Consider the following 20,142-nt stretch of genomic DNA (forward strand, 5'->3'; position numbering starts at 1 on the left):
CCCACATGGGGCTCACAGACTTAATCCCCATTTTACAGATGAGGGAACTGAGGCCCAGAGACGTGAAGTGATTGAAGTGAGGTCACCCAACAGACAAGCTGACGGAGAACTCAGCTCCTCTTCTCCCAGGCCCGGGATCTTTTGACATCGTACCCATGTAAACGCTGTCTTTTGCTGGAACACACACACGTATGCTCAACCCAAACACACATTCTCTCACCCCAAATCCATCCCCAATCGACACCCACACCCACCCACCTTGCCTCACCACCCAAAGCCATTTTTTTGCCACCCTCGAGCAAATAAAATTCAAAAATCGTCGGACTTTTATTCAAACAAGTCGCAAGTACGTCCGTCCCTTCTGATCCGCTCAGTCCCGCCTGCTTGCCAACGTCCTCTCATTGACGTAGACAGCACATGGCCTTCCCATTGTAACAGGTGCCGTAAGGCTTTCTGAAGAGCGGACAGTTTGAAAAGGCGCACGTCCCGCGTTTACTGTGACACAGGTAAGAGTCCGATCTCTGGCCGTACCCTGCAAAATAGAAGAAAAAAAATGAAATACTTCAGATCCTTTGTTTCCAGCCGCATCCAGACCAATCAGTCGAACAGTCAATGGTATTTATTGAGCACTAACCGTGTGTAGAGCACTGTACTAAGCACTTGGGAGAGCACAGTAGAGCAGAGCTGGTAGATACGTTACCTGCCCACGAGGAGCTTACAGTCTCCAGACTTCTCTACTTCTCCACCAAAGCAGCTCAAAGAGATCTGCAGGCACCGATGTCGATAATGAGAATGAGAAGAGAAGCAGCATAGCTCGGCGGAAAGAGCCTGGGTTTGGGAGTCGGAGGTTGTGGGTTCTAATCCCGGCTCTGCCACTTGTCAGCTCTGTGACTCTGGGCAAGTCACTTCGCTGGGCCTCGGTTACCTCATCTGGAAAATGGGGATGAAGACTGTGAGCCCCACGTGGGAAATTCTGATTACCTTGTATACCCCAGCACTTAGAATAGTGCTTGGTGCATAGTAATAATAATAATAATGATGATGGCATTTATTAAGCGTTTAAAGCACTGGGGAGGTTACAAGGTGATCAAGTTGTCCCGTGGGGGGATCACAGTCTTCATCCCCATTTTATAGATGAGGGAACTGAGGCACAGAAAAGTTAATCAATCAATCAATCAATCGTATTTATTGAGCGCTTACTGTGTGCAGAGCACTGTACTAAGCGCTTGGGAAGTACAAGTTGGCAAAATATAGAGACAGTCCCTACCCAACAGTGGGACTTGCCCAAAGTCACACAGCTGACAATTGGCGGAGCTGGGATTCGAACCCATGACCCCGACTCCAAAGCCCATGCTCTTTCCACTGAGCCACGCCGCTAAGTAAGCGCTTAACAAATGCCATCATCATCATTATTATTATTAATAATATCATTATTAAGTGCCCACAATATGCAAAGCACTGGGCAGAGAGTCCGACATCCTTTCTGGACCGCAGTGGGAACCCGATTGAAGAGGGAAGGGGGAGAGCAGGTCTCAGGGACAAAATAGTAGTCTGTATTTCCAAATTCAGGGACCAGAATAGAAATATGAGCTCCTTACCGCTTCGATGGGATCAGCTAGAGTCTGTGGGTAGGTTGATGCTCTCAGGTGGATCATCTTGTCCCAACCTCCACAAGTTTGAGCAGCGTGGCGTTAACGCATAGAGCACGAGCTTGGGAGTCAGGGGACCTGGGTTCGAACTCCGGCTCTCCCACTTGTCTGCTCTGTGGCTTTGGGGAAGTCATTTGACTTCTCTGTGCCTCAGTTACCTCAATGGGGATTAAGACTGTAAGCCTCAAGTGGGACATGTGTCCAACCTGATTAGTTTGTATCCATCCCAGTTCTCAGTACAGTGCCTGACACATAGTAAGCGTTTAACAAAGACCATCATTATTATTATTAAAATGGGGATTGAGACAGTGAGCCCCATGTGGGACATGGACTGTGTCAAACCCGATTAGCTTTTATGTACCCCAGCTTAGTACAGTGCCTGACATAAAGTAAGCGTTTAACAAAGACCATCATTATCATTATTAAAATGGGGATTGAGACAGTGAGCCCCATGTGGGACATGGACTGTGTCAAACCCGATTAGCTTTTATGTACCCCAGCTTAGTACAGTGCCTGACACATAGTAAGCTCTTAAAAAATACCATTTATAAAAACCAAAAAATTTTCTCACAGTTTTAAGGTGCAGAGGAAGCTTGTGCCCACTTTGTACTCCTGTCCATGGGGGGAAGGGACTCTACAATAATAATAATAATAATAATAATAATAATAACAATAATAACAATACGTGTTCACACTTACTATGAGCCAGGCACTGTAATAGGCGCTGAGGTGGATACAAGCAAACTGGGTTGGACACAGTCTCTGTCCCACTTTGGGCCCACAGTATCAATCCCCATTTTACAGACGAGGGAACTGAGGCCCAGAGAAGTGAAGTGACTTGCCCAAGGTCACTCAGCAGGCAAGTGGCAGAGCTGGATTAGAACGCATGACCTTCTGATTCCCGGGCCCGTGCTCTAGCCACTACACCATGCTGCTCTCCATGTACATTATTACAATGTAATAATGATAATAATTAATGTGGTATTTGTTCATTCATTCATTCATTCAATCGTATTTATTGAGCGCTTACTGTGTGCAGAGCACTGTACTAAGCGCTTGGGAAGTACAAGTTGGCAACATATAGAGAAGGTCCCTACCCAAGAGCGGGCTCACAGTCTAGAAGAGGGAGACAAAGAACAAAACAAAACATATTAACAAAATAAAATAAATAGAATAAATATGTACAAATAAATAGAGTAATAAATAAGCACTTACTCTTTGCCAAGCACTATGTTAGGCACTGAGTAGATATGGTACAATCAGATGGACACAGTTTCTGTCCCACACAGGGCTCACAGTCTAAATGGGAGGGAGGAGAGGTAGTTTATCCCCATTTTAAAGATGAGGAAACTGAGACCCAGAGAATAGAAGCAGCAGGGCGTAGTGGATAGAAGCAGCAGGGTGTAATGGATAGAGCATGGACCTGGGATTTGGAAGATCATGACTTCCAGTCCCAGCTCCACCGCGTGTCTGCCATGTGACCTTGGTCAAGTCACTTCACTTCTCTGGGCTTCAGTTACCTCATCTGGAAAATGGGGATTGAGACTGGGAGACCCATATGGGACAGAGACTGGATCCAGACCGATTTGCTTGAAGCCACCTCAGCGCTTTGTTTAGTGTCTGGCACATAGTAAGTGCTTAACAAATACAATTATTATTATTATTAATGGAAGAATGGAATGGACGCAGAGCCTCAATGGTGAGGGAGCTCGGGGCTCTGGGACACGAGAGTCTGCCCGGGCTCTGATCCAGATGCTTTTCTCTCTATGGCCCCCAAATTTTAGACATCTCCTGGGATTAGGTAGGGACCGTCTCTATATGTTGCCAACTTGTACTTCCCAAGCGCTTAGTACAGTGCTCTGCACACAGTAAGCGCTCAATAAATACGATTGATTGATTGATTGATTGACTCCAAAACCCCACTGTACTGCCATGTTCTTACCTGCCTTCTGCTCCTGCCGACATACGTAACTCCGTGATGAAACTGGTTCTGCCACATGAATATCTGTGGACTCTCGTTTCGATTGCTCAAGTTGTAAATCAACATCATCATCATCAATCGTATTTATTGAGCGCGTACTATGTGCAGAGCACTGTACTAAGCGCTTGGGAAGTACAAGTTGGCAACACATAGAGACAGTCCCTACCCAACAGTGGGCTCACAGTCTGAGAGGGGGAGACAGAGAACAAAACCAAGGATACTAACAAAATAAAATAAATAGAATAGATATGTACAAATAAAATAAATAAATAAATAGAGTAATAAATATGTACAAACATATATACATAGATACAGGTGCTGTGGGGAAGGGAAGGAGGTAAGATGGGGGGGATGGAGAGGGGGACGAGGGGGAGAGGGTAAATAATTTTTATACTCTGTTAGAGTGTAATCATAGTAACAGTGGTGTCTGTTAAGTGCTTACTACGTGCCAGGCACGTTGTGGGATGGATAGAAGCAAGTCGGGTTGGGCACGGTCCCTGTCCCACAGGGGGCTCACAGTCTTAACCCCCATTTCACAGATGAGGAAACTGAGGCAGAGAGAAGTGAAGTGACCTGGGCAAGGTCACGCAGGAGACAGGTGGCAGAGCGGGGATTAAAACTAAGATCCTTCCGATGCCCAGGCCTGTGCTCTATCCACTAGGCTTCGCTGCTTCTGTAAGCTCCATGCGGGCAGGGAATGGGTCACTTTCTTATTCCGAATTTCCCAATTCTGAATTTCCCAAGTACTTATGATGCAGTAGAGCACAGTCCTGGGAATCAGAAGGTCATGGGTTCTAATCCCGACTCTGCCACTTGCCTGCTGTGTGACCTTGGGCAAGTCACTTAACTTCTCTGTGCCCCACTTACCTCATCTGTAAAATGGGGATTAAGATTGTGAGCCCCAAGTGGGACAACTTGATTACCTTGTATCGACCCCAGTGCTTAGAACAGTGCTTGGCCCATATAGTAAGCGCTTAACAAATACCATCGTTATTGTAATGATGATAAATGCTCAATCAATGCCACTAATAATGATGGCATTTATTAAGCGCTTACTATTTGCAAAGCACTGTTCTAAGCGCTGGGGAGGTTACAAGCTGATCAGGTTGTCCCACATGGGGCTCACAGTCTTAACCCCCATTTTACAGATGAGGTAACTGAGGCACAGAGAAGTGAAGTGACTTGCCCAAAGTCACACAGCTGACAATTGGCAGAGCCGGGATATGAACCCATGAACTACCACCTCTACTATTACTACTATTACTAGCTTACTAGTATTACTACTATTATTAGTACTTCTACTACACACTGTAAGCGCTCAATAATACAGTTGAATGAATACTGGCAGGCTCGATCAAATTACTATTTACATTTGTCAATTAAAGTGCTGACAAAGGGAGATATAGTCTGCATTTCAGCCCCTGGAGATCCCTAGGAACTCAGCACTTTTTAAAGTCTGTCTTCTAATAACAAAAGCTTAAAAATCAAAGTACCTCATTGGTATTGCATATACTTTGCAGGTGGCGAGAAGGAGACTGGATGAGAGGAATTAGGTAATTAATCAATCAGTCTATCTATCTATAGTATATATTAAGTATCTACCGGGTACAGAATGCCGTACTAAACCCCTGGGGTAGATGCAAGCTAATCAGGTTAGACACAGCCTGTGTCCCATATGGGGTTCATAGTCTTATTCCCCATTTTATAGATGAGGGAACTGAGGCCCAGAGAAGTGAAGTGACTTGCCCAAAGTCACACAGCAGATAAGTGGTGGAGTTGGGATTGATAATAATAATAATAATAATAATGTTGGTATTTGTTAAGCACTTACTATGTGCCAAGCACTGTTCTAAGCACTGTGGTAGATACAAGATAATCAGGTTGTCCCACGTGGGGCTCACAGTCTTCATCCCCATTTTCCAGATGAGGGAACTGAGGCCTAGAGAAGTTAAGTGACTTGCCCAAGGTCACACAGCAGACAAGTGGCGGATCCGAGATTTGAACCCACAACCTCTAACTCCAAAGCCCGGGCTCTTTCCATTGAGCCACGCTGCTTCCCTAGAACCCAGGTCCTTGGGAAGGGACAATAGAATTAGGTATCTTGCGCTCCACGGTCAAGGAGTTCATAATCTAGTAGTGGAAGTGGGCACAGAGAGGTGGAAATAATACAGTGTGATGATCTACCAGAGGCAGGGGGTTTACTTAGATGAAACAGAAGTACGGAGGTGGCTGTGCTTAGGGGAATATAAGGGAGAGAGATGAGGACCCAATCAGGGAAGGGCTCCTGAAGGAGATGCGATTTCAAGAAAGCTTTGGAGATGGGGAGGGAAGTGATCTGTCCTGTGTGAAGGGGGAGGGAATTCCAGGAAGGAGGGACTCGAGCAAGGGATTGGAGCTGAGAGACATGTGAACGAAGCCCAGTGAGTGGATTGGCTTAAGAGGAGTGGAGAGTGTGAGCTGGGGTGTAGTGGGAGAAAAGAGTGGATAAAAGAATGAAGAAGAGAACGAAGCCCAGTGAGTGGATTGGCTTAAGAGGAGTGGAGAGTGTGAGCTGGGGTGTAGTGGGAGAAAAGAGTGGATAGAAGAATGAAGAAGAGACTGAGGGAGAGCTCACTGAGAGGATGCTATTTGCCACATTCCAGCAGCAAGATAGTAATAATAATAATGGTATTTGTTAAGTGCTTACTATGTGCCGAGAGCTGGTCTAAGCGCTGGGGTAGATACAAGGTAATTAGGTTCCCCCACATGGGGCTCACAGTCTTAATCTCCATTTTACAGATGAGGTAACAGGTGCAGAGATGTTAAGTGAACTGCCCAAAGTCACACAGCTAAGTGGCGGAGCCAGGATTGGAACCCATGATCTCTGACTCCCAAGCCCGGGCTCTTTCCACTAAGCCACGCGGTTTCTCTAACTTCTAGCCCGTTCCAGGTGACCCTGCCTGATCCCCGAGTCAAAACAAAGGGGGAGCCCGGAGATCTGCAACCGGGACTCACCTGCCCATCCCCTGCTGACCTGAACCCGAACCATCAGCCCGGTGTGCCTCCCCTTCCCCACTCCCAGCTGTCACGGGTGGTTGCCCTGACTTTCTGCCCTGCAGAATGGGCGCAAGTTCCCTCTGAGAGGAGACAGAGAAGCAACGTGGCCTAGCGGATAAAGCCCGGGCATGGGAGTGAGAAAGTCATGGGTTCTAATCCCGGCTCTGCCACTTGCTTGCTGTGTGACCTTGAGCAAGTCACTTCACTTCTCCGGGCCTCAGCTCCCTCATGTGTGAAATGGGGATTAAGCCCGAGAGCCCCAGGTGGGACATGGACCGGATTCAACCTGATGGCTCTCTTCCTCCCTTCAAAGCCCTACTGAGAGCTCACCTCCTCCAGGAGGCCTTCCCACACTGAGCCCCCTTTTTCCTCTCCTCCTCCTCATCCCCCCCTCTGCCCTACCTCCTTCCCCTCCCTACAGCACTTGTATATATTTGTACAGATTTATTACTCTATTTATTTTACTTGTACATATTTACTATTCTATTTATTTTGGTAATGATGTGCATACAGGTATAATTCTATTTGTTCTGACAGTTTTGACACCTGTCTACATGTTTGGTCGTCTGTCTCCCCCTTCTAAACGGTGAGCCCGTTGTTGGGTAGGGACCGTCTCTGTAGGTTGCCGGCTTGTACTTCCCAAGCGCTTAGTCCAGTGCTCTGCACACAGTAAGCGCTCAATAAATATGATTGAATGAATGAATGAGTGAATGAGCGCGTATCTACCCCTGGTTCTTAGGACAGTGCCTGGCTCCTCCTCCCTTCCCCATCACCCTGACTCCCTCCCTCTGCTCTACCTCTCTCCCCTCCCCAGAGCATTTGTGCCTATTTGTACATATTTATTACTCTACTTACTTTATTAATGATGCGTATAGATCTATAATTCTATTTGTCTATTTTGATGCCTGTCTACTTGTTTTGCTTTGTCGTCTGTCTCCCCCTTCTTGTCTGAGAGCCCGTTGTTGGGTAGGGGTGGTCTCTGTTGCCGAATCGTACTTTCCAAGTGCTTAGCACAGCGCTCTGCGCACAGGAAGCGCTCAATAAATACGACTGAATGAATGAGTCATGGAATGCCATTAAAAAAACCCCAACAAAACCAAGGAAGCCTTTTAAAGAGGCGTGCGGGCAGACGGGCTGGCTTCCCAGTTGGAAACTCAGGTGGGGAGCCTCCTGTGTCAGTAAGAGCCCCACCCCTCTGTCCCTTGCGAGAAGGAGGTGTTTTTATCCTCCCACATCACTCACGTCCGGCCTCGGCTTTGCCCCAGACCCGCTCCTCCCCGGCTTCGTCCGGAGCCGCCCCGCCTTCCAGAGGGATTTAGCTGGTTTCGCCTCCGTCTTCTTCCTGCTGTCACTCAAAGGGAGGGAGGCCCGGCCCTCGGGGTTGAGGCCCAGAGAGAGGCCGGGGTACCGACTACTACAACGAGCCAGAGAAGGCCCAGCGTGGCTTGCCCAACACCAGACAACGTGGCTCGGGCCCAGAGAGGAGAGTCCCAGATGGCTGAGGAGACCAACAGGGATAAACGGGTCGGTCGGGAGGGATTTTCATCCTGACCAGGTCGCGTGGACGATTCCACCCGAGCCCCTAACTAGTCTCGTCCCCCTCAACACCGACCTGATAGTCAGTGTCTCCCGGGCCTGCGGTGAATGAAAAAGAGAATTTTACAAATCCCAGAAAGCATTATTCCTCCCGGGTTGGCTTGGGTGGCAGAGAATGTGCCTACCAACTCAGTTTGTACTCTTCCAAGCGCTTAGTACAGTGCTCTGCACGCAGTAAGCACTCAATCAACACGACTGATTGACTAAATTGAGAAAGCCTTGATCCTCCTGAGCTTACTCTCTCCCCCATCCTCCTGTTACTTTCCCTTCCTTATTTGCCCTTTCGAAAGCACCACGCTTATAATAGCGATATTAACCGAAGTAGTTGTTGAGCACTCACTATGTGCCAAGCACTGTTCTAAGCACTGGAGGTGATAGTTAATCAGGTTGGACACACTAACTTTCCTCAGCCTCACCCCTGGGACCGAAGGACGGTCAGGAAAATCATTCGAAATGGAAGCACTTTCCCGTTTGGGAAACTTAAAGAGCGGATAGACTCGACAGCATAAGACAAGACAGGAGCCCCTTGCCAGCTCCGGAATCTGGTCAGACGCTCTTCCCCGACCTTCCTCCACTCAGCTCTTTTCATTCATTCATTCTTTCAATCGTATTTATTAATAATAATAATAATTTTGATATTTGTTAAGCGCTTACTCTGTGCAAAGCACTGTTCTAAGCGCTGGGGAGGATACAAGGTGATCAGGTTGTCCCAGGTGGGGCTCACAGTCTTAATCCCCCTTTTACAGATGAGGTGACTGAGGCACAGAGAAGTTAAGTTCAGCAGTCAGAACAGTGCTTTGCACATAGTAAGCACTTAATAAATGCCATCATTATTATTAAGTAACTCACCCAAAGTCACACAGCTGACAAGCGGCGGAGCCGGGATTTGAACCCACGCCCTCTGACTCCCAAGCCTGTGCTCTTTCCGCTGAGCCACGCTGCTTCTCAGTGAGCGCTCACTGTGTGCAGAGCACTGTACTAAGCACTTGGGAGAGTACAATTCAGCAACAGATAGAGACGATCCCTACCCACAACGGGCTCACAGTCTTCCCAGGCCCTTCCCAGACGGCCTTACCTGCGTTAACCTGGGAGAGGACCAAGAAGAACACAGCCAACAGAAAGTAGAGGGTCCTCATGGTGGAAGGTGGGCCGCAGTCAGGAATCCTGGGAGTGGAGAAGTCAGTCAGGGAATGGGATTGTGCCGGCGGATCTCTGGTGGATGAAGAGTCCCTGTTCTTATAGGTCCCTGGGGGATTGTGCAATTGATACGTAAAACGCAGGTGTTGCAATCGGCCGAGTGAAATTCCAATAAATAACTCTTGGCACTCTTTAACCTGACCTTGTCTTAGTCCAGTGGGCTCACCTTCCTTCGCCCACTAGTCCCTACGCAACAGTGGGCGCCCAGCCGGAGCCTCGGCCTGAGGATGGGAAGGGCCCGGGCCCGCCTCCCGCCCCGAACGGAGGCGTTGCCAACCTCGGTTCTTCAGCCAAGAGCACGGAGCACCCACGCTGTCCTCTCAGGGCGGGCCGGGAATGGCTCCCGCCAGCTCCGGGACAGTTCTTTTTTCATTTTTGGTTTGGATGGTGTTGGCTTACTGCTTACTGTGTGCCAAGAGCTCTACTATTTGCTGGGTTAGATGCATTAAGTGACTTACCCAAGGTCACACAACAGACAAGCTGGGAGCCAGCGATAGAAACCCGGTCTCCCGATGCCCAATCTTGAGTTTTTTAGACTAGGCCCCACGGTTATTAACAATAATAATAATCATAAAAATAAGTGTGGTATTTATTAGCACTCATTATGTGCCAGACATTGTTCTGAGCGCTGGGATAATAATAATAATGGTATTTGTTAAGCGCTTACTATGTGCAAAGCACTGTTCTAAGCGCTGGGGAGGTTACGAGGTGATCAGGTTGTCCTGGGGGGGGCTCGCAGTTTTAATCCCCATTTTGCAGATGAGGTAACTGAGGCATAGACAAGTGAAGTGACTTGCCCAAAGTCACACAGCTGACAGGTGGCAGAGCCGGGATTTGAACCCATGACCTCTGACTCCAAAGCCCGGGCTCTTTCCACTGAGCCACGCTGCACGAGATCATCAGGCTCACTCATTCAATTGTACTTATTGAACTCTTCCAGTGTGCGGAGCATTTGGGAGTGTACAATATAGCAGTAAACAGGCACAGTCCCTACCCTCAACGAGATTGCAGTCTAAAATAATAATAATAATGGCATTTATTAAGCACTTACTATGTGCAAAGCACTGTTCTAAGTGCTGGAGAGGTTACAAAGAGATCAGGTTGTCCCACGGGGGGCTCACAGTCTTAATCCCCATTTTACAGATGAGGGAACTGAGGCCCAGAGAAGTGAAGTGACTTGCCCAAAGTCACCCAACTGACAATTGGCAGAGCCAGGATTCGAACCCTTGACCCCTGACTCCAAAGCCCGGGCTCTTTCCACTGAGCCACACTGCGTCTCTGCTTCTCTAAAAGGAATCCCTTCCCACCCGTTGGAGAAAGGATCTGCAGACATAAAAGAAGAAACCTGCCGAAATCCAGGATCGAAAGAGGGACCTTTATATCTACAGTCTAACCCTCTCCCAACACAGTCCCTGTTTCACATGGGGCTCACCACCTTAATCCCCCTTTTGCACATGAGGAAACTGAGGCACAGAGTGGTGAAGTGACTTACCCACAGCAGACGAGTGGCAGAGCCGGCATTAAAACTCAGGTCCTCTGATTCCCAGTTTCGTGCTCTTTCCCGTAGGCCATGATGCTTCTTGTCTCTATTCCATGCACGGCTTTTCTCTTCAAGAGTCACAACCCTCCTACTGCCAGAGCTTTTTAGCCTGACACGACTGACTCCATTTTAGAGAGGCTGCTATTTCAAGACACCGTAAGAGACAGGTAAGCACCATCATCATCATCATCATCAATCGTATTTATTGAGCGCTTACTATGTGCAGAGCACTGTACTAAGCGCTTGGGAAGTACAAATTGGCAACATATAGAGACAGTCCCTACCCAACAGTTGGCTCACAGTCTAAAAGCATAGTCTGCCGGGCTTGCTAAACGGCTTGCCCACACGGTTAAATATTCTCAGAAATGGTTTTAACACGGTTAAAAGTTCCTCAGAAATGGGGGAGGTTATCTTTGGTAACTAATCAATTAGAAGTTACCACCCTTAGACCGTGAGCCCCATGACAGACAGGGATCAATTGCAGCATGGCTGGAGAAGCAGCGTGGCTCAGTGGAAGGAGCCCGGGCTTGAGAGCCAGAGGTCATGGGTCCCAAGCGCTTAGTACAGTGCTCTGCACACAGTAAGCGCTCAATAAATGCGATTGATTGATTGATTCTAATCCCGGCTCCACCACTTGTCAGCTGTGTGACTTTGGGCAAGTCACTTCACTGCTCTGTGCCTCAGTTCCCTCATCTGTAAAATAGGAATGAAGATTGTGAGCACCCTGTGGAACAACCTGATCACCTTCTATCCCCCCAGCACTTAGAACAGTGCTTTGCACATAGTAAGCGCTTAACAAATGCCATTATTATTATTATTATTATTATCCCATATCTACTCTAGTGCTTAGCCCGCTGCTTAGCACGGAGCAGATGTTGTTGGATAGTCAGCTCGTGATGGTCAGGGAACATGCCTGCTAACTCTGTCACATCGTACTCTCCCAAACGTTTAGTACAGTGCTCTGCACATAGTGAGCACTCAAAAAATGATTGATTGATTGACTGATTCTCAGCTCTAAACGATCCACTCCCTCACAAGGGTTTATCGGACTCCCGTAGACTTGCGTTGGGGCTGATCATGGTATACCTCATAACTGGGTGAGTGGATGGCTTGGATTCAACTCTCGGGGTCTCCCGCGGGGCTCCTTGACGAAATTCAGGAGCTGCAGAAAATCCAGTTCATCATTTTCTGATGTTTTGGGTTTTTTTGTGTATTTCCCTTCCCCTTCCCTGAACTGCAGTTAGGGTTTGGGGGTTTCTTATTGTCAGATACACCCTTTTGGAGATATTTCCCCGGACAGATTGCCCCAGGTCCACACTATTCATTCATTCAATCGTATTTAATGAGCTCTTGCTGTGCGCAGAGCACTGTACTAAGTGCTTGGGAAAGTAAAATACAAGAATAAACAGTGACATGCCCTGTCCACAACAAGCTCACTGTCTAGAGTGGGGGAGACAGACATCAATACGAGTAAATAACATTACAGATATGTGCTTTGGGGTTGGGAGGTGGGGCAAGCAAAGGGATAAATAATATGACAGATGTGAACATAAGTGCTTTGGGGCTGGAAGGGGAGGAAGAGCAAAGGAAGCAAGTCAGGGCGACGCAGAAGGGAGTGGGAGCTGAGGAAAGGCGGGGACTAACCTGGGGAGGCCTCTTGGAAGAGATGGGTCTTAAATAAAGCTTTGAAGTGAGGGAGAATCATTGTCTGTTGAATCTGAGGAGGGAGGGCATTCCAGGCAGGAGGCAGGATGCTGGCAAGAGGTCGGTGGCAAGAAAGGGGAGATTGAGGCCCAGTGAGGAGGTTAGCGGTGGAGGAGCGAAGAGTGAGGGCTGGGTCGTAGAAGGAGAGAAGTGAGATGAGGTAGGAGGGGGTGAGGTGATGATGGAGTGCTCTAAAGCACTAACCAGAAGATAATAATATTGATAGCATTTATTAAGCGCTTACTATTTGCAAAGCACTGTTCTAAGCACTGGAGAGGTTACAAGTTGATCAGGCTGTCCCATGTGGGGCTCACAGTCTTAACCCCCCATTTTCCAGATGAGGGAACTGAGGCCCAGAGAAGTGAAGTGACTTGCCCAAAGTCACACAGCTGACAATTGGTGGAACCGGATTTGAACCCATGACCTCTGACTCCAAAGCCCATGCTCTTTCCACTGAGCCACGCTGCTTCTCTACCCGTGGTAGTGGGGTTCTGGGAATGGCAAGGAGGGGATCCTGTGATAATAATAATAATAATTGCATTTATTAAGCGCTTACTATGTGGAAAGCACTGTTCTAAGAGCTGGGGAGGTTACACGGTGATCAGGTTGTCCCACAGGGGGCTCACAGTCTTAATCCCCATTTTACAGATGAGGGACTGAGGCCCAGAGTAGTGAAGTGACTTGCCCAAGGTCACACAACTGACAATCTGCAGAGCCGGGATTTGAACCCATGACCTCTGACTCCAAAGTCCGTGCTCTTTCCACTGAGCCACGCTGCTTCTCCAAGCTGCTTCTGTGATCACCTCTAGATCCTTGATTAATTGATTGCTGCTTTTCTTTCTCTCCCTCTAGACTGTAAGCTCGTTGTGGGCAGGGAATGTGTCTGTTTATGGTTATATTGTACTCTCCCAAGTGCTTAGTACAGTGCTCTGCACACAGTAATTGCTTGATAAATATGATTGAATGAGTGAATGTTGCAACTTTTACAATAAGCTTACTGTTGTGGCTGCAACGGTATCCATGGACACTCATTCATTCACTCATATTTACTGAGTGCTTACTGTGTGCAAAGCACTGTATTAAGTGCTTGGTGGAGGACAATATAATAATAAATAGACACACTCCCTGCCCACAGCGAGCTCACTGTCCAGAAGGGGAGACAGGCGGGGTCCTTTTCCCTCTCACTTAGACTAGCCAAGCTCAGAGCAGAGGTGGAAAATCAGAACTGTCGTGTAGGTCCAGCCTCCCCTCCTTGCCATTCCCAGAACCCCACTACCACGGGTAGAGAAGCAGCATGGCTCAGTGGAAAGAGTCCGGGCTTTGGAGTCAGAGGTCATGGGTTCAAATCCAGCTCTGCCACTTGTCAGCTGGGTGACTTCGGGCAAGTCATTTCACTTCTCTGGGCCTCTGTTCCCTCATCTGTAAAATGGGGATGAAGACTGTGAGCCCCTCGCGGGACAACCTGATCACCTTGTAACCTCCCCAGCGCTTAGAACAGTGCTTTGCACAGAGTAAGTGCTTAATAAATGTCATTATTATTATAAGGGAAGAGTTTGCTCCCTCTCAGGCCCAGCCTCATTGGAAGTTGTCGGGCTGGAGGTCGGCGGGAGGGGAACATCAATCATCATCATCATCAATCGTATTTATTGAGCACTTACTGTGTGCAGAGCACTGTACTAAGCGCTTGGGAAGTACAAGTTGGCAACATATAGAGACAGTCATCATCATCATCATCAATCATATTTATTGAGCGCTTACTGTGTGCAGAGCACTGTACTAAGCGCTTGGGAAGTACAAGTTGGCAACATATAGAGACAGTCCCTACCCAACAGTGGGCTCACAGTCTAAAAGGGGGAAGTGAGGTGAGGCTAGGTGGATGGGGTAAGGCCCAGTCCTCCCCCGTCCTCTTCCTCAGCTGGATGATCGCTCTCCGCCCACACCTCCATCGCCTCACACCTCGGCGGCCGAGCCGCTGGGCCCCACAGCCAGCGTGGCCGGTGCCCGGGCTGATCTCGGTGGCATCTGTGCACATCACGCCTCACGCCATCCCCGGGGCTTTGGAGACTCACCCACAGATCCCTCAGCGCTGCCAACAGGGTGGAGTGGGCGTCCCACTCTCCCTGCTCCGGCGGCTTATTTTCCCGGAACTGCAGCCCGCAGCCCGAGTTCGAGGCAGTGGGCCACCACCGTTTGTGAAGGAGGCCTCAGGGTGCCGCGGGAGCCCGGCCGGCCAGGAGCGGCCAACTTCAGGCTCGCCTCCAACCACTTTCCTGCCTCTCTCCGGCCTGCCGGACCCCCAAGGGAGAAATGGAAGCTCATGAAGCTAAGCGTGTGTCTCTTTTCCCTTTCTCCAGGCCTTTATCCTTGGCCTCTGCTCAGGGCAGCTGGGATCACAGGGCGGGAAGACAGAAAACGATGATGATGATGGTATTTGTTTAGCTCTTACCGTGTGCCAAGCATCTGTCACCCTGGGCAAGTGCCTGCTCTCCACCTGGCAGAAGCAGGCCTCTGTCCTAAAAGCTTCTCTGCCTCTCTTCCCTCTGATCTTTCAGAGGGATTTGGGGTGGGATGAGGGGGCAGCTGTGTTTATGAGACAAATAGGAAGCTGATAATAATAATAACTGTGGTATTTCTTAAGCACTTACTAGGTGCCAAGCACTGATCTAAACGCCTGGGTAGATACTGGGTAACCATGTGGGACACAGACCCTGTCCCACATGGGGCTCACGGTCTTGAACCCCATTTTAAAGATGAGGGAACTGGAGCCTAGAGAAGTGAAGTGACTTGTCCAAGGTCTCGCAAAAGACAAGCGGCACGGCCGTAATTAGAACCCAGGTCCTCTGACACCCAGGCCAGTGCTCTTTCCACTAGACCACGCCGTTCTGTTTCACCCTGAGCATAAGGGATGGTAATCAATCAATCAATCAATCAATCGTATTTATGCCTTCCCTCTACCCATCTGCTAAGCTAGCTCTCTTCCTTCCTTCAAGGCCCTACTGAGAGCTCACCTCCTCCAGGAGGCCTTCCCAGACTGAGCCCCTTCCTTCCTCTCCCCCTCATCCCCCTCTCCATCCCCCTCATCTTACCTCCTTCCTCCTTCCCTTCCCCACAGCACCTGTATATATGTATATATGTTTGTACATATTTATTACTCTATTTATTTATTTATTTATTTTACTTGTACATATCTATTCTATTTTACTTTGTTAGTACATTTGGTTTTGTTCTCTGTCTCCCCCTTTTAGACTGTGAGCCAACTGTTGGGTAGGGACTGTCTCAATATGTTGCCAACTTGTACTTCCCAAGCGCTTAGTACAGTGCTCTGCACACAGTAAGCACTCAATAAATGATTGATTAATTGATTGATTGATTGATTGAACACTTCCTGCTGTCTCCCAAGTACTTAGCTCAGTGTCCAGTATTGAGTAGATGTCCCATGAGTCCATTACTACTGGAAAAGGCGGACAGGGCGTATTCAGCTTCCTTGTCCCGTTGCCTGGTTTCTGATCCCTTCGTTTCTTCCAGGGTACAGGATTTGGGGCCTGAGACGAATCTTTCCCCGGAGGGAGATAGTAGAACTCATCACTGTTAGTATTATCATTTGGGGTAAGGGATAGGGGTTGTGTCTCATCTGGTTGTTTTGTAAGGATCCCAGCATTTAACACAGTGCTTGGGACCTGGTCAGTGCTTATTAAGTGCCACTATTTGGGGAACTCACAATGGAATCTCAGAAAAAAAGGGAAACAGTTCCTGAATGAAAAGTCTTCCAGTGAGATAATAATAATAATGGCATTTATTAAGCACTTACTATATGCAAAGCACTGTTCTAAGCGCCGGGGAGGTTACAAGGTGATCAGGTTGTCCCATGCGGGGCTCACAGTCTTAATCCCCATTTTACAGATGAGGCACAGAGAAGTGAAGTGACTTGCCCAAAGTCACACAGCTGACAAGTGGCGGAGCCGGGATTTGAACCCATGACCTCTGACTCCAAAGCCCGGGCTCTTTCCACCGAGCCACGCTGCTTCTCTAAATGGAGGATCCCGTGGTTTATTGTGTCAGAACGTGGGGTTAAGGAGGCTAGGCCAATTAATCCATGCCCACAAGACATTATTAATAAGAACTGTGGTATTTGTTAAGCACATGCTCTGTGTCAAGCACTTTACTAAGCGCTGGGATCAGCACAAAATCATCAGATCAGACGTAGTCCCTGGCCCACATGGGACACCATGTCAAGAAGGAGGAAGAACCAATTGAAGCAATATGGCTTACTGGTTAGAGCATGGGCTTGGGGGTAAGAAGAACTTGGGTGCGAATCCTGGTTCTGCCACTCAATCAATCAATCAATCATATTTATTGAGCACTTATTGTGTGCAGAGCACTGTACTAAGCTCTTGGGAAGTACAAGTTGGCAACATATAGAGACGGTCCCTACCCAACAGTGGGCTCACTCGTCTCCTGTGTGACCCTGGGCAAGTCACTTCCTTTCTCTGTCCCTCAGTTACCTCATCTGTAAAATGGGGATTAAGATGTGAGCCCCACGTGAGGCACGAACTATGCCTGAGCCGATTAACTTGTATGTACCCCAGTGCTTAGTACAGTAAGCGCTCAATAAATATGATTGAATGAATGAATCCCCACAGCACATATGTATCTATCTGTATATATCTGTAATTTATTGATTTATCTATTTATATTAATGTCTGCCTCCCCCTCTAGACCGTGAGCTCGTCGTTGGGTAAGGACCGTCTCTAGATGTTGCCAACTTGTACTTCCCAAGCACTTAGTACAGTGCTCTGCACACAGTAAACGCTCAATAAATACGATTGAATGAATGAATCTCCACAGCACATATGTATCTGTGTATATCTGTAATTTATTGATTTATCTATTTATATTAATGTCCCCCTCCTCTTCTAGACCGTGAGCTCGTTGTTGGGTAGGGACCGTTTCTAGATGTTGCCAACTTGTACTTCCCAAGTGCTTAGTCCAGTGCTCCACACACAGTAAGCGCTCAATAAATATGATTGAATGAATGAACGAATGCCTGGACCAAAAGCAGCGGGCCAGGGACAACCTGATCACCTTGCATTCATTCATTCAATCGTATTTATTGAGCGCTTAACTGTGTGCAAAGCACTGTACTAAGTGCTTGGGAAGTACAAGTTGGCAACATCTAGAGACGGTCCCTACCCAACAAAGGGCTCACAGACGGCAAAACAAAACATATTAATAAAATAAAATAAATAGAATAGTAAATATGTACAAGTACAATAAATAAGAGTAATAAATCTCTACCCTAGCACTTAGAACAGTGCTTGGCACATAGTAAGCACTTAACAAATACTGTCGTTATTATTCTAAGCACATAACAAATAGGGCTAAAAAAAAAGGTACGGAATTCCCTTTTTACCAAAGAAGAAAGTAAGGTCCAGAGAGGTGAATCAATCAATCAATCATATTTATTGAGCGCTTACTGTGTGCAGAGCACTGTACTAAGCACTTGGGACATACAAGTTGGCAACATATAGAGAATGTCATCATCATCACCATCATCAATCGCATTTATTGAGTGCTTACTGTGTGCAGAGCACTGTACTAAGCGCTTGGGAAGTACAAGTTAGCAACATACAGAGACAGTCCCTACCCAACAGTGGGCTCACAGTCTAAAACGGGGAAACAGAGAACAAAACCAAACATATCAACCAAATAAAATAAATAAAATACATATGAACAGCGTGGCTCAACGGAAAGAGCCCGGGCTTTGGAATCAGAGGTCATGGGTTCAAATCCCGGCTCTGCCAACTGTCGGCTGTGTGACTTTGGGCAAGTCACTTAACTTCTCTGGGCCTCAGTTCCCTGTAAAATGGGGATTGAGACTGTGAGCCCCCCGTGGGACAACCCGATCACCTTGTCACCTCCCCAGCGCTTAGAACAGTGCTTTGCACATAGTAAGCGCTTCATAAATGTCATTATTATTATTATTCTATGAACAAGTAAAATAAATAGAGTAATAGATAGAGTAAATAAAGTAATTTAAGTAATACAGAAAATAAATAGATTAATACCAACAGTGGGTAAGTGTTGTGACCAACTTGGGCAACTGAAGTGACTTGCCCAAGGTCACGCAGCAAGCAAGCGTCAGGGATTAGGCTGTGAGCCCACTATTGGGTAGGGACTGTCTCTATATGTTGCCAACTTGTACTTCCCAAGGGCTTAGTACAGTGCTCTGCACACAGTAAGTGCTCAGTAAATACGACTGATGATTGATGATGATGATTAGAAGCCCAGTCCCATGTTCTTTCCACTAGGCCATGCTGCTTCTCAGTTGAGTAAAAAATCGGGCTACCGACACGAGTTGTCACTGCTTTCTGCCGTCCATCAGAATACAACTGGGGAGGAGGCCTAGTCTGTGGGACAGATTCGAGGCTGTTGAATTGGGCTAATGCATTTCTAGAATCTTTGCATCTTCACAGCTGCCCTAGAGGCAACGTCTATAAGTCAGAACGTGCTGTTCTTACAAAACTAATGCCTCGGAGGAGAAGCTAACTGGAACCAAAGCCAAGGAATGTGTACAAGAAATACCGATCAAGGTTCGTTTTATTGTATCACCTTTCCATTTAGCCTGAGGGACGGGGGCAGTTTTCCATTTAGGTACGTCTTCCCGGCGCAAAACCTGAAGTGCAGCTTGGGCTGCTGGAGTCATAGAGTGAGGGCCGAGGATGGGTGGAAGAGAGAGAGGGAGAGAAAGAGAGAGGTCTTTGAGGGCGTGAGGAGCAGGATTGAAGAGCGGGGAAGACGGCTAGTTCCCCAACAGGATGAAAATGGCTGACAATTCATTCATTCATTCATTCAATCGTAGTTATTGAGCGCTTACTGTGTGCAGAGCACTGGACTAAGCGCTTGGGAAGTGCAAGTTGGCACCATATAGAGATGGTCCCTACCCAACAGCGGGCTCACAGTCTAGAAGACAGTCTTCCCAGAAAGAGCAGGCAACAGGAATGAAAAACAGTCAGTCAGTCAATTGTATTTATTGAGTGCTTCTTGTGTGCAGAGCACTGGACTAAGCGCTTGGGAGAGCATGGGATAACAATAAACAGACACATTCCCTGCCCACAATGAGTTTAATCTTGAGAAGCAGCGTGGCTTAGTGGAAAGAGCCTGGGCTTGGGAGTCAGAGGTTGTGGGTTCTAATCCCAGCTCCACCACTTGTCTGCTGTGTGACCTTGGGCAAATCATTTGACTTCTCTGTGCCGCAGTTCCCTCAACTGTAAAAGGGGGATTAAGACTGTGAGCCCCACGTGGGACAACCTGATTATCTTGTGTCTACCCCAGCACTCTGAACAGTGCTTGGCACACAGTAAGTGCTTAACAAATACCATCATTATTATTATTATTATTATTATTAGAGAGGGGAGCAGAGATGAGTTGGAGAGGGAATT

General features: G+C 47.7%; 1 protein-coding gene across 1 annotated transcript; it reads right to left on the bottom strand.

Annotated features, from left to right (window-relative positions):
* Window positions 1-312: 312 nt before the first annotated feature.
* Window positions 313-9,490, bottom strand: DEFB1 (defensin beta 1). Its single transcript, XM_038740312.1, has 2 exons — window positions 9,338-9,490; window positions 313-532 (listed from the first exon to the last, which is right to left on the bottom strand). The coding sequence occupies exons 1-2, from the start codon at window positions 9,396-9,398 to the stop codon at window positions 399-401; spliced, it is 195 nt and encodes a 64-aa protein (XP_038596240.1). The 5' UTR covers window positions 9,399-9,490; the 3' UTR covers window positions 313-398.
* Window positions 9,491-20,142: the final 10,652 nt, after the last annotated feature.

This window comes from Tachyglossus aculeatus, chromosome X1, assembly GCF_015852505.1.
Source record: "Tachyglossus aculeatus isolate mTacAcu1 chromosome X1, mTacAcu1.pri, whole genome shotgun sequence".
Lineage (NCBI taxonomy): Eukaryota > Metazoa > Chordata > Mammalia > Monotremata > Tachyglossidae > Tachyglossus > Tachyglossus aculeatus.